Source organism: Orbicella franksi, chromosome 8, assembly GCF_964199315.1.
Source record: "Orbicella franksi chromosome 8, jaOrbFran1.1, whole genome shotgun sequence".
NCBI lineage: Eukaryota > Metazoa > Cnidaria > Anthozoa > Scleractinia > Merulinidae > Orbicella > Orbicella franksi.
The window spans coordinates 28,756,035-28,768,294 of NC_138152.1; the positions used below are offsets into that span (position 1 = coordinate 28,756,035).

The following is a 12,260-nucleotide window of genomic DNA, read 5'->3' on the forward strand; positions in this document are numbered from 1 at the left end:
TTTGCATGTTTTTGATAGTTTCACCAGCCGGCTCTTGGGCACTACATCGTTATAATTAAATCGGTGAAAATTGACTTTTGAATACCAAAGTCCGATGGCTTCCAAAAGTTTTGCAACTACCACACCAATTCGCTGATAATGCATTACAATGTAAATTAACGTTATATCTTTTCCTTTTTTTCAGAAGCAAACAGAGTTTGTTTTCATTTTCCAGCCTTATAATCGAGTTAGAAATAAAATGGAACGTCAAGTAAATAACAACAGCAATTTTATTACAATATATAGTATCAAATATTTACAAGCACAGGAAACGAAGGTAAACTTTTATTTAGATGTTGGCGAATTGACCAGTAGGACGTTGGCGAAACGACTTAGTACGTTAGCGAATCGACCGAAGACGTTGGCGAACGAGACGTTGGCGAAACAACTCGTTAAGCGAAACGAATGGATACCGTTCAGCGAGGCGAACTCGGTGGGTGATCGTGGGCGCGAGCTGATTGGCTGCAAAACAGGCAACGTAACATAGGTGTTTTCATATTGGGGGCCAGTTGTCTGAAGATCGGGGGCGAGTTGTCTGGGGCTAATTGTCCAGGGGGCGACTTTTCTGACATTATCGCGCACAGAGCTTTAACCTTCAAACGGAAAATATATAAAAAAAAACAAAAAAATAAAGCTTCTTCTGTCTGTTGTTTAAATAATTTTCACAAATTATTTTCAAGGCATACCTTCCAGCGAACGAGTAAGTGAAACAATTGAAAATCAACCCAAAATCTCGCAAGGCTTTATTTAACGGAACAGTCAAAAAACTCTGAACCACACACATCGTATAGTACATTTGTTCTTTATAGTGTATTTACAAGCACTTAATGTAGGATATTTACAAACTACTTTCCTGTTGTGCTGTCTCTGCTACAAATTCTGACAGTCACACTACCAAACACTGTTCGGCTAGTCTAGACAGCGTCACAAACGAGTACAATATAACATAATTGACAAGACTATAAAATGTCATCCTCCATGAGCCGGCAAATATTTACATTGACTATGACGACAACGAGTGGCGAACAAAGTCCCTGAGTGTTACGAGTATGTGGGTGGCTGAGGAGCTATCGGGGGAATGGGTTCAGTAGCTCGAAGCAGTCTGATAACGGGCGACGAACGGGTTAGGAGATCGCTAATGACCCGTCCCGCGGGACGGTTGTTATCGAGCGGCTGTAGACATGCTGTGGAGGGTGTCTTCTCTGCACGACGAGGGATCTGAAGATAACAAGAGAACATGATTCAATTAAAAAAAGAATTATGGCATAACTCAGGTAAATATCCATCAAACATTTCTGGCTTGCATTTCTATTTATTGCATATTTTTTCTGTTTGATAGAACGGTCGGTAGCCTATGCTAAAACTGATTAGACACCTCGCTGCTCGCTGTTGGTTTCTACAACTTTTGATAGTAGTCTGATAGTCAGTTCTTGACTTTACCCATAACCTCCATTTGTATACATAACTTATAATTAGGCATTTTTTGCCTTCTTGTTACGGTTAAATATGCATAGCTTTTCGTCGTTCAATATGTATTCTGAAAAATATCCATGTAAATTATTTTCATGTCAAATGGATGATATAACGCTTTTATTAACCTGTCTTGGTCCACGCCTGATTATATTTCCTTCTCGCACAAGCACACCAGCAGATATGTCCATAGTATCAACCTTGAGTTATTAAATAGACATAATAATGATTAATAAAATGTAAATAAACATGTTGCAATCAGAGTGAACTCTTCACGACACTGTGTGAAACCCACAGTTTACATAGTTTAGTCCCAAAATTGAAATACAAACTCTCCTTAATTATTTCCATACATCTCTTTTAATGTTACTTCTCAGGATTTTGTGGTGCATCAAGATCAAGCCCTGCATAGGGTTGTACTCTTGGCAAGACAGTGTACTTTCACTTAGAGAATGAACTGGTGTGATTTTCAGTGCACTGGTAGTCTGGATTGATGAGTCTGGGTTTGAGCCCTGGTCAGCTTCCATTGCATTCTCTCTACTCTGATAGTATCTCTCTCCACCCAGGTTTATTTATCTGAGCAATGGAAAATTAAATGTTGGAGTTAACCCTGCAGCAGACCAGCATTCTATCCAGGGAGAGGGAAGAAATACTCCTATTTGTAGGAGCCTAAATGCTGCAGGAATCATAAAGGTGGGCACACACGAAGGGACAAGTTCCTGCCACTAGTCCCTGCCACTAGTCCCTGAACTGGTCACAGGGACTTGTTCCACAAGCAGTTCACATGAAGCGTTTAGTGGAGCAAGTTGCAGACACTTGTCCCAAAAATTCAAACTGGTTGAATTTGTGGGATTTTGAAGCAAAAATGGCCAGTTCACACGATGGGACTTGTCCCTGCCACTTGCTGCAGGGACTAGTTGCATGGACTGTTCCCCTCGTGTGTGATGAATTTAATAGGATCTGGCAATAGGGAAAACTCGGCCCAATGCCGACTTGAGCTTATTTTCTCCTGCCAGTTGCTAGGTGGAGATAATCAACACATAAAAGAAGAAAAGAGGAAGTTTATGCAGCCAGTCGTTTCAACACAAACAAGTTAGAAACTAAAGCTTACCAAGGGAGGTGGTAAGGGTGTTATGTGACCAGTATTTTCAATCTGATATGCGTTGTTATGTAAGAGGCTGGTATCAATATTCTGCCTGTGACTTGTACTTTTGGAGGCTTTCCACTCCTTCCCAGATTCTGCTTTTTTTGAGCTAGCTCCCAGTTTTCTGGGTCTCGAACGGGTGCGCATCAACTGTCCTTCGCCGTCATCATCGACAACAGAAAACTTTGTTCGAACTCTGCAACCAAATAAGGGAAATAAGTGTATATCCCACAAGGATATTCAAAGATACAAACAGGAGAAAGGCATGAAAGAATTTTTATGCACTATGAAACTGGTGATTTTTGTAACTTGCAGCAGGATCTTTATGTTTTCTGATTTTTTTGTTTTTTTTTTGGGGGGGGGAGCATGAGAGGCAGGGGAGGGGTGACTAAAGTTTATGAGGCATATTTGGGGGTTAAATTTACTGTGACATCCTCCCGATGACTCAACTGTCTGTTCACTATTTCATCAGTCAGTCAGTCAATCAGTCAGGCAGTCAGGCAGTCAAGCAGTCAGTCAGTAATGCAGTCAGTCAGGCAGTGGGTCTGTCTGTCAGTCCATCGATATAACAGTCATTCATTGAGGCAGACAAGCAGCCTGTCAGTCAAGACCATCCTCTATCTGTCTGTCCATCAGTCAGGTAGTCACCTAATCAGTCAGTTGGTTAGTCAGTCAGTCAGTCAGTCAGTTGGTCAGTTGGTTGGTCATTCGGTCACTTTATCTTTCAGTTAGTCACACCATATTAAACCCAGAAAGCTACCTGTGTGATGGAAGTTTATCAGGAGAAATCTTCATGACAGCTACTACATTTCCGCGCTCATCATACAGCACGTCCTTTATGCCTGGTGGTCGGCCATACTGGGCCTGTTGGCAAAGACATTGATAATACATATAAGTCTGACCTAACTTCTACACCTCCACTGTGAAATAGGACCATCAAAGGATCTTTATCATAACAGTGGTCATGATGAATTATGTGTTGTGTTGACATGAAGAGACCTGCAACAACGACAGAATGCAGAGACAAATTCCTTGTACGTAGTGTTCATCGAAGGAAACTTGTTGTTTACACATCTGTGAAGATTTCACATTGAGCCTGCAGTTTTATATATTAAAATATATATTACATTCTCAAACTCATCAATAATTCAAGTTAAAACAAAGAAAATCACAAGCGTGGAGGAGGTTTGGATACCCAGTCTTAATTAGCATAGATTTTGACAAATTTACTTCTCCAGTCACTCCTTAGAATTTGTTTTGATTGAGAAGATATGTCAAACACTTGTTGTTTGGGCATAATTATGCATGATTCTGAATGATTCCACACTAAGCTTACAGTTTTAAATTTTACAGTTATACCATAAACACTGGCGGATAAGCCCTACTCGCAGATAAGCCACACCCTGAGTTTGGCAACTCAAATTTCGCAAAAAAGGTTTTGGAAAGAAATCAAAATAATCAAAATAAACCTGGACACAAGTAGCTTTTGAAGCTTTCATGAGTTCAGTGATCAAAGCTCATTACGACAGTGTATAGAACAGCTTTCGAGCCAGAATGGAGATTTTCTGCTGCACGACGTTTAGCTGCTCTAAAATGGTGACCTTAAACTGGCCAAAAGATCTTTAACGAATGTTTAATGGTGTTTAACAGCAAGAAATGTAGACTTATGCTTATGAACAAGAACGGCTAATTTAGGAGCCACCAAACCCTGTAAAAGCAATGATCAATGCGTATTTGGATATTATTAGTCTTCTGAAGTTCTTATTAGTTTGCTTTTAATACAAACTTGTAAATGTTTGAGAAAAAGTGTTAATTTATGCAAATTTATGGCATGTTGTCCAAATGTCCTCACAGATAAGCTGCATCCCCAATTTTTATGGAAAATTGTGAGTAAAAAGAGTTTGATTTATCCTCCTGTGTTTACGGTAGGTTGGCTATAGTTAAATTTACTTGTCAGTTTGAAGCACTACAGACTACTAATACAATGTTTGATCAGTTCCCGCTATTTATAAATATTTTACTTTTTAATCCATCTGTATCAGAGGGTGTTTATATTTAATTCCAAAGCATCATTATTTTAAGGTTTACCTGTGATTTAGAGAAGTGACTAACACTCCAAGATTGAGAAGTCAAGTTAGTTGTTGATGCCCAGGAGTATTGCTCCCACCTACTGCTCTCAGAAGGAAGCTGTTTAGTTCAAAATCAAAATGGAGTCAACATTCAAATTCTCCCTACTGATCTCCATATATTTCACTATGTAATAGTTAGAAGAACTTGTTGAAAATATCAGCTGAAGGTTATGTAACTTTGGTGATTAATTTCTTAATCCTCACAAATTATTTTCACAATATTTTAACAAATTGTAAGGAGAATATTGAGGCTGATATTAGGATAGAACTGCTCTAATTTTATTTCAATTATCAGCATTATGATAGAAACAGGAAGTCCATCAAAAGACGTTTCAAAATATTCTTTTTTTGCATTTAATAATGGAATCAGAATTATTAATACTAACTTTTTTCTTTCAAGTGGCATTTTTTCTTGTATTGCCCCAAGGGCGGGCGCTTATTTGAGAGGAGCTTTACTTTATGAAAGACAAAGTAAAGTTTGTTCCTGAAGGCTTAGGGGATTGGCTACAAGTTTTGAATCTGCTTTAGCAAGTTTAAAATCTCTTTTCTCCTTACAGAGTCCTCTGAATTGCAAGAGCTTTATTACTGAAATTTTTTAGCTTAATAGTATCGTAATTTTTAAACACAACAATATTAAATGTTCATCATTTACAGGACTTAGACAACTTAATGAGGGCCACTGATTTGCATTTTCTTACAAATTTCTTCTATCTTTGAATCCTCCACAAGTCTGGGAGTCTAGCTTTTATGCATTTACAAAGTGCATCAGGGTTAATACTTTACCTTAACAATTGATGTAGAGGATGACAACATGGCCAGGCCATTAGTGTCTGTGTATTCCCTTGAACTCTCCTCTTGTTGCCTGTCAGCTTTGTTTAACACATAGTCATCTGTCAGAGGTGTTAGATCCACTCCAGAGAATGATGGTAGTTTGCCTTTGTGTGGTTTAAATGGGACACCAGTTCGTTTTTTACCTTTAACCTTTTGAAAGGTAAACAAGCTTTATTATTAACACTAGTGGCTAAAGTTTGGCAGTTAAAATTTGGGTGGCTGAATGGAACATCACTCAAAAAACTTTAAACAGCTAGTCAAATATATAACATAATGCAAGTCCAACGTAATTACAATAATTTTCACCACATGTAGGCCTAAAAGTGGCATAATCATACAGAACACATGATATTAGGAAAGAATTTATACTTCATTTTCAGCCACAAGTTTATTAATAGAGATAGTTCTTTTTTACATTTTGATTATCACCAAAACATGCATTATCTGTGATTACCAACAAAGAGCTGAAATGATAACAGAGTCAGTCAAATCCATTTCATGGAGTTTCAAACTTTGAGTAGAACATATGAGTGAAAGTGAGATGATTTCACCTGTGCAACTGAAGTCTCCTTAGGTTTGTCCCTGTTATTCTCCTCGGCAGCAGTAGGTGGAGGTTGAGCAGGACTGCTAATTGACATAGGAGTGGTGGACACTTCAAGGGCCTCAAATGGTGGTTCAGGGGCCCTAAGACCAACAACAACAAAAAGACATTGCAAACAACATACTAACACACACAATATTAATGCTGCCAGAATTAAAAAAACTGGCATCTACATCAAATTATTAATCAATCTGGTTTAAGGAGGCTGGCAACAGTTGCCAGCGCATTTCTAACAGCTATACTTCGAAGGATGAATACTGCCACTGTTTAACTAATTAATTAATTACTTAATTGGCCACTCCCAATTGGCACTTTTCAGGACCAATGTAAACAAACAATGATAAATAAATATTCAAATACACATAACTAGGTTAAGAATCTCAACTGGCGGGAGGCAGACCAGTTGGCTATTTATGCCTAAAGGTGGCATAATAGTACAGAACTCATGTACTCAGTATTAGGAAAGAATTTATACTTCATTTTCAGTCACAAGATAATTAATAGAGATAGTTCTTTTTCATACTCAGTTTAACAAGTGATGCGACAATAATGGTGACATACAAATGTCCAATCATTGGTAAACAAGTTGCAATCATCTATTTTACATAACAGGATACCATAGCAATAATATGGCCTGCTAAAAACACCCTTAAGTTTAGCTTTAAGCACCTATAACTGAAAAAGGAGCTCAGTGACCCCTATTTCTTTTATTGAATAGTGATAAGCATGATAAGATGCAGCATTTTGCAAAGTTAAGAAAAATTTTGTGGAGTGCGTTCAGAGCCACTTTGAATTTTCAAAAATTTCAGGTGGCTCTGAACCCACCTCACAGAATTTTTTTAAACTTTGCCAAAAGTTGCATCTTATCACGCTTATCGCAGTTTGATAATAAAAATAGCTGTCACCAAGCTCGTTTTTGAATTATAAGCAATTAAAACTAAAATTAAAGGTGTTTTTAGCAGGTCATATTGCTGCTATGGTAACCTTTTGTGTCACAATATTGACAGCATCCTGTTCACCAATGATTGGGCAGTTTTTTGAACAAAATGATTTTGGCATCAACCGATATGGAGTGGTTATAGTGACCCATTAAAGTCTACGTCTTGGAAAGTGCTGGAAACTGTTTCGAGCCATGTTAAGTCTTCTTTTCCAGCCCTAGGGATAAGAAAAACCAGATGGCTTAAAAAAACTTGACTCCAGGTTCTGCAGGGCTCCACTTTTCATGAAACAACCTTGAGATCAGCTGGCCCACACACTAGTTGCTTATACAAGTTAAGCAACATAATTTGTGGAGATAAGTTCTCAAATTTTCTTAGTTATGCAATGTCTTAAGGCGTTACCACTTGTCTGTGACAGTTAGTTAAAAGCAGACAAAAAGGGCACAGAATTCTTCTCCGAGATTTGAATTTGAAGTTTTTTTTTTCAACAAAATTAACTTACGCTGGCCTTTCTTCAGCAATAGATGACAGCTCAGACTCTTGATCTGATTGGACAGAAGATGTTGATGATGCTGAGGATGGTCGCAACAAGATGGGAACTGATCCCTGAGCCCAAGAGTCAGTGATGGGTGTGACGGGTTCTGAATGAGATTCAAGACATGTGTTATTAGAACTTGGACATTGTGCAAACACAAATAAATGCACATTATTATATTGAGAATCTTATAAACCCACAAGGAAAATAACTGGTAGAAATGGCAGTAGTAATACTGATTAAAATAATTTCCACCATATCCTGGTATCTCCATTTTCCATGCAGAAATATATATAAAATTTTGTTGTCATAATTTAGAAAAAACCTGTGAATATGTGAACGAAATAATAAGAAAAAAAATTGTAATTGTTTTTATACCATCTTCCTCCAACCATGTTGAATCACATGCGGGATTGTCCTCGCCTGCATCACAGGCTAAAAACTGCCACTGAAATATAAAAGAAAATCACTCATTTACATGTACAGCGGTACCTTGCCTTACTGCCACCCTGTTAATATGGCCACCTTGTTATTATGGCCACTTTATTCTGGCCTGAACAAAAGCTCAGTCAGTCAATTTCTTATTTAAGGCGGCTGAACACAGTTTTTGCATGCGCTTTTGCTGATGCAACTCAGCTCGCACACAAGGATTGCAAAAACAAACATGCCATCAATAGAGCGATCATTTTATTTACTCAACACCTGCAATATCTGTGCTATTTTCCTCTTTTATTGAACGCAGTGTATTGATGGCTTTAGTCTTTTATTGCAAAGATATGTTAGAAAAGCTAACGATGTAAAGAACCCAGCAATTCTCAGCTTTTTCTTTGTTACCAAAAGAACCCAGTTAAATGCAGCGCATGTGCAGCTGCTCGAAAAATTGAGACCGATTGCTTTTGGAGAAACTTGCTGATTTCTAGCGATCCAGTGGTTAGAATTTCAAGAAATTTGGCAAAATAATAGTTCAGAAACCACCTGAATGATCTATCACAAAAAATCTGAATTTTGACATAGGGAATTTTCAATCATACAGAACATGCAGAGAAAACGATTTACGGGGAATTATGAAAATCGTCTATGTCAAAATTTTATTAGAACAGTGATGACATCAGGGATTTAATGTCAATTTGTAGTGGGCAAATGATGAAAAAAATGTAACGACTGGATTTTTTTTAAATAAACAAAAAACATTTTTTAAGCCCTGTTTCTAAACCAACCGCATTGCCATGGCAACAGCACTCACCTTAGCCAAAATGTGAGAATAAACCCTTCTGTGATTAACCTTGACTCTTGCAAAAAGTGGACACCAAAGCGTAAATATTTTAAAAGTAATGGTGAAATAGGCATAGGCACTTGAAAACTGTGTTCGGCCACCTTAAAGAACCCCTTAATATAGCCACCCTGTTAATATAGCAAGATAGGGTTACCTTGTTTTTGTGGTCCAAAGAATTGGTGACTGGATTAAACGGGTTCTACTGTAATTTGGTTGCTAAAATTAATGTTAATTCTCTTTGCTTGTGCCATGATTACATCAACAGCTTGTGCTAATTCTATCGAGTTCTCGAAGCATGGCTTTAAACATGCACTTTCTGGCAGGGCTTTCTTTAACAGTCAATTTTTAAAAATACTATGTATCAAGGCCTTGGTGATAAACGTATTCCATTATTCCAACCTATAATTTTGATCAAACTAGTGACACTTCATCCAAGCATTTTTCAATCCATGATGCTATTTTGAGCTCATCTTTACTTACAAAATGTGATGGTGGAACGTGGAAGCAGAGAAAAAGAAAGAAGGAAGAACAGTGTGACTGGAGTATTGCAAGAGCAATAACAAGGGACAGGTTGACTTGGGAACAGAACATTACAACCTTGCCTGTCTGTTAGTACAGAGTGAGATGATAATGATGATAACAATAATCAAGCCATTGACACAAACAGTCTACAAGGTGTGTATACCTCAATAATCTGTAGAAGCAGATTTTTGGTCTCTTGTATAGTGTATGGCAGTGTTTGACTGATAATGTACCGCTCATGGAGGACTTTCATGGTAGACTCCACTATTTCATTGACGATATCCAGTATAAACTCTTCGCCATCTTCCTGGTCCACCATGTGATGCCTGAAGATTCATAAAAATACAGTATTGGCACATGATTGTGAACTTTTTCACTCTGCAGAATGCAGGTGTCATACATTTAAGTTATATGTGTAGCATATACAGTGTGTATAGCACATTTAGAGATTAGTTGTCGACAACTAAACACTAAATTTTTAGTTGTCAACAACTAAGCAGTTTCCCTTTTTCAAAAGAGAAACTGCTTTAGTTGTCAACAACCAACGTTTGACCATTTTTCCCATGTGGGGATCATTGGTTTAGCTGTTGACAACTATCAAAATATGAAACACACTTGAGCATGCGTATTGTGTTTTGAACATGTGCAGGGACCCTTATTTCCTAAGCTCTCGCTTGCCTGACTTAGGGCCCCTTCACATGAGCCAGGTAACAAGGCTGGCTCAGTTACCAGGACAAATTTTGTTGTCTGTTCACAAGGGAAATTTCAACTTGGTTAACCAGGATGAAATTCAAGAAACAAAACCAAAATGGTGGAACATAAATTTGTATCGTTCACGACTGTTTTAGCTTCATGGACTCTTGTAACTTTACCAATAAGTCTAATTCGCATAATCCTAAAGTGGAAATACATACAAGAAAAATTATGCCATTTTGGCCACTATGTTGCAAAAGCGAAGCTATATTGCCTAAAAAGTTTCGTCCCAGTCACCAGGGCTGATGTGTTCATATGGGAAAACTTTCATCCCGGTTACCGATATCTGGGTAACCGCACCAGCCCGGCTTCTCATATGAACACGTCAAAACTTTTACGAAGGAAAGAGTGGCAAGGCGAGATCTCCGAAACCCAGCCAGCCCGGTTGACTGGAGAGGCCCTTCGCTATCGACAACTAACACTCCAATGTGTGGAATGCTCTCATCGGACACAATTAGTTGTCGACAACAAATAGCTGTTGACACTAAATGTCTAGTCTGTGAAGGCCCTTAAAATCAGTTTGTCTAAACAGTGGTCAGTAAGAACTTTGAACACATTTTATTGATGTATACACATGTACTTTTGCATGATCGAAATGACGAATTTTATACTTCATAGAAAGTCAATAAAGTTTTTTCACCCTTTACTTTGCCTCAGATCACAGGAACAGGCAAGTCTTACGTTGATACAAGAAGGAAGCTAAGATTAAACTTAAGACTTAATTAATTGAAGACTCATTTCATAGGCCAAAAGGGAACATGTATCCATGATTAACCAAACAAATTAGCGAGAAAACCATTGTTACTTCATAGCAATACATACCAGTCAGCTTCTGTAAATCTCCCAGGTATAATGTCATTGCTGGTAGGCGGTGGCGCCGATGTTTGAGCAGGAGTTTTCGTCTTATCTTGTCGACTTTTGTTGGACATGATGGCAAGAGACTACGATGTTATATTCGCGTTAAATCCACACAGCCATCGAAAAAAGAGAAGAAAGTTCCCCACGAGGTTTCTAGTTTTCTTTAGGCAGCTATTGAATGTTACAAGGGCATCGACTTCATGGATATTTTAAACGCAATCGTGAGTTTCCCGTAATTTTAATCAAAATGGCGGACTTCGTCTCGTTGATGCTTGTTGCTATGGCTGTTGTATATCTTCTCGCCCCAGGCCCTTTTTCTTCAAGGGACTGACAGCTTTATTTACCTCTCAACTTTTAAAGACAATCAAGTTTTCCAGGTGTCTGCCGACACAGCAAAACTATTTTTTTCAGGAACTAATAACTTTGGTTTGAATGGAGGGACCATAAACTTTTGACCTTGTCTTCCCCCAAAAGTTCCCAGACAAATTATAACAGCGATGACTGTTTTTTAACTCGGGTTTTGGGGGTGGAGGGGATGGGGGCTGAGGTGGGGGCTTACTCTAGGAAGTTTTATACGGGGAGCCTCCGCCCCGAAGTTCAACCCCTTACCCCTCTGGATACCATTTTGACAGAAAAGCTGCCCCTTTCGTATACGCTTTATTGAAAAAGGTACCTCTTTCACATACCTACTTTAGAACACCGCATCCCTTTTCTAAACCCTTGGAATGATAGGAATATTATATTATGGGAGAATACCAAGCATTTAATACCGGAAGAGATGTGAACCAAACCACAAGTATTATTTGTTAAGTGCATGGCAGGAGTCAAGATACTTTGATTTCCCTACCCTTTCATGAAATCCCTACCCTTCAACATACCTAAAAGCCACAAAGGTACCCCTTAACCCCTTTCAGGTGCTGCCTCCCCACATAGGCCATTATAGGGAGATTTAGTTGATTTATATCGCCATTAAGCGTCTTTTTAACAATATCTTTAACATTTGCATCATAGGGAGTACCCCACCCCTGGATTTTTAATCCCCCAATATATGACCCACTTCTTTTGCATTTTAGTGTTATCAGGTGCAAAAATCCTAGTTAAAAGACAAAATTCTTCTCCTACCCTCCACAAAAGCAAATAATTACTGATAAATATGTTCCTCAAAAA

General features: G+C 38.3%; 1 protein-coding gene across 2 annotated transcripts; it reads right to left on the reverse strand.

The window, feature by feature from the left end:
* Window positions 1–750: 750 nt before the first annotated feature.
* Window positions 751–11,465, reverse strand: LOC145496124 (uncharacterized). Of its 2 annotated transcripts, XM_081475761.1 has the most exons (11): window positions 11,058–11,465; window positions 9,646–9,808; window positions 8,066–8,135; window positions 7,655–7,793; window positions 6,165–6,297; window positions 5,566–5,763; window positions 4,742–4,840; window positions 3,414–3,517; window positions 2,621–2,849; window positions 1,638–1,709; window positions 751–1,257 (listed from the first exon to the last, which is right to left on the reverse strand). In XM_081475761.1, the coding sequence occupies exons 1-11, from the start codon at window positions 11,162–11,164 to the stop codon at window positions 1,081–1,083; spliced, it is 1,491 nt and encodes a 496-aa protein (XP_081331887.1). In that variant the 5' UTR covers window positions 11,165–11,465; the 3' UTR covers window positions 751–1,080. The 2 variants fall into 2 exon arrangements, with proteins under 2 accessions (XP_081331887.1, XP_081331888.1); XM_081475762.1 differs by lacking the exon at window positions 4,742–4,840 and having other exon boundaries at window positions 11,058–11,460.
* Between the last annotated feature and the right edge of the window lie 795 nt (window positions 11,466–12,260).

Excerpts from the sequence above, each read along its gene's own strand:
- LOC145496124 (XM_081475761.1), bottom strand. The coding sequence starts at position 11,164 with ATGTCCAACAAAAGTCGACAAGATAAGACGAAAACTCCTGCTCAAACA. Across the intron at positions 3,518-4,741 it reads GTCACTTCTCTAAATCACAG|GCCCAGTATGGCCGACCACC; the intron begins GTAAACCTTAAA and ends CTTTGCCAACAG. Across the intron at positions 2,850-3,413 it reads GATAAACTTCCATCACACAG|AGTTCGAACAAAGTTTTCTG; the intron begins GTAGCTTTCTGG and ends ATTTGGTTGCAG.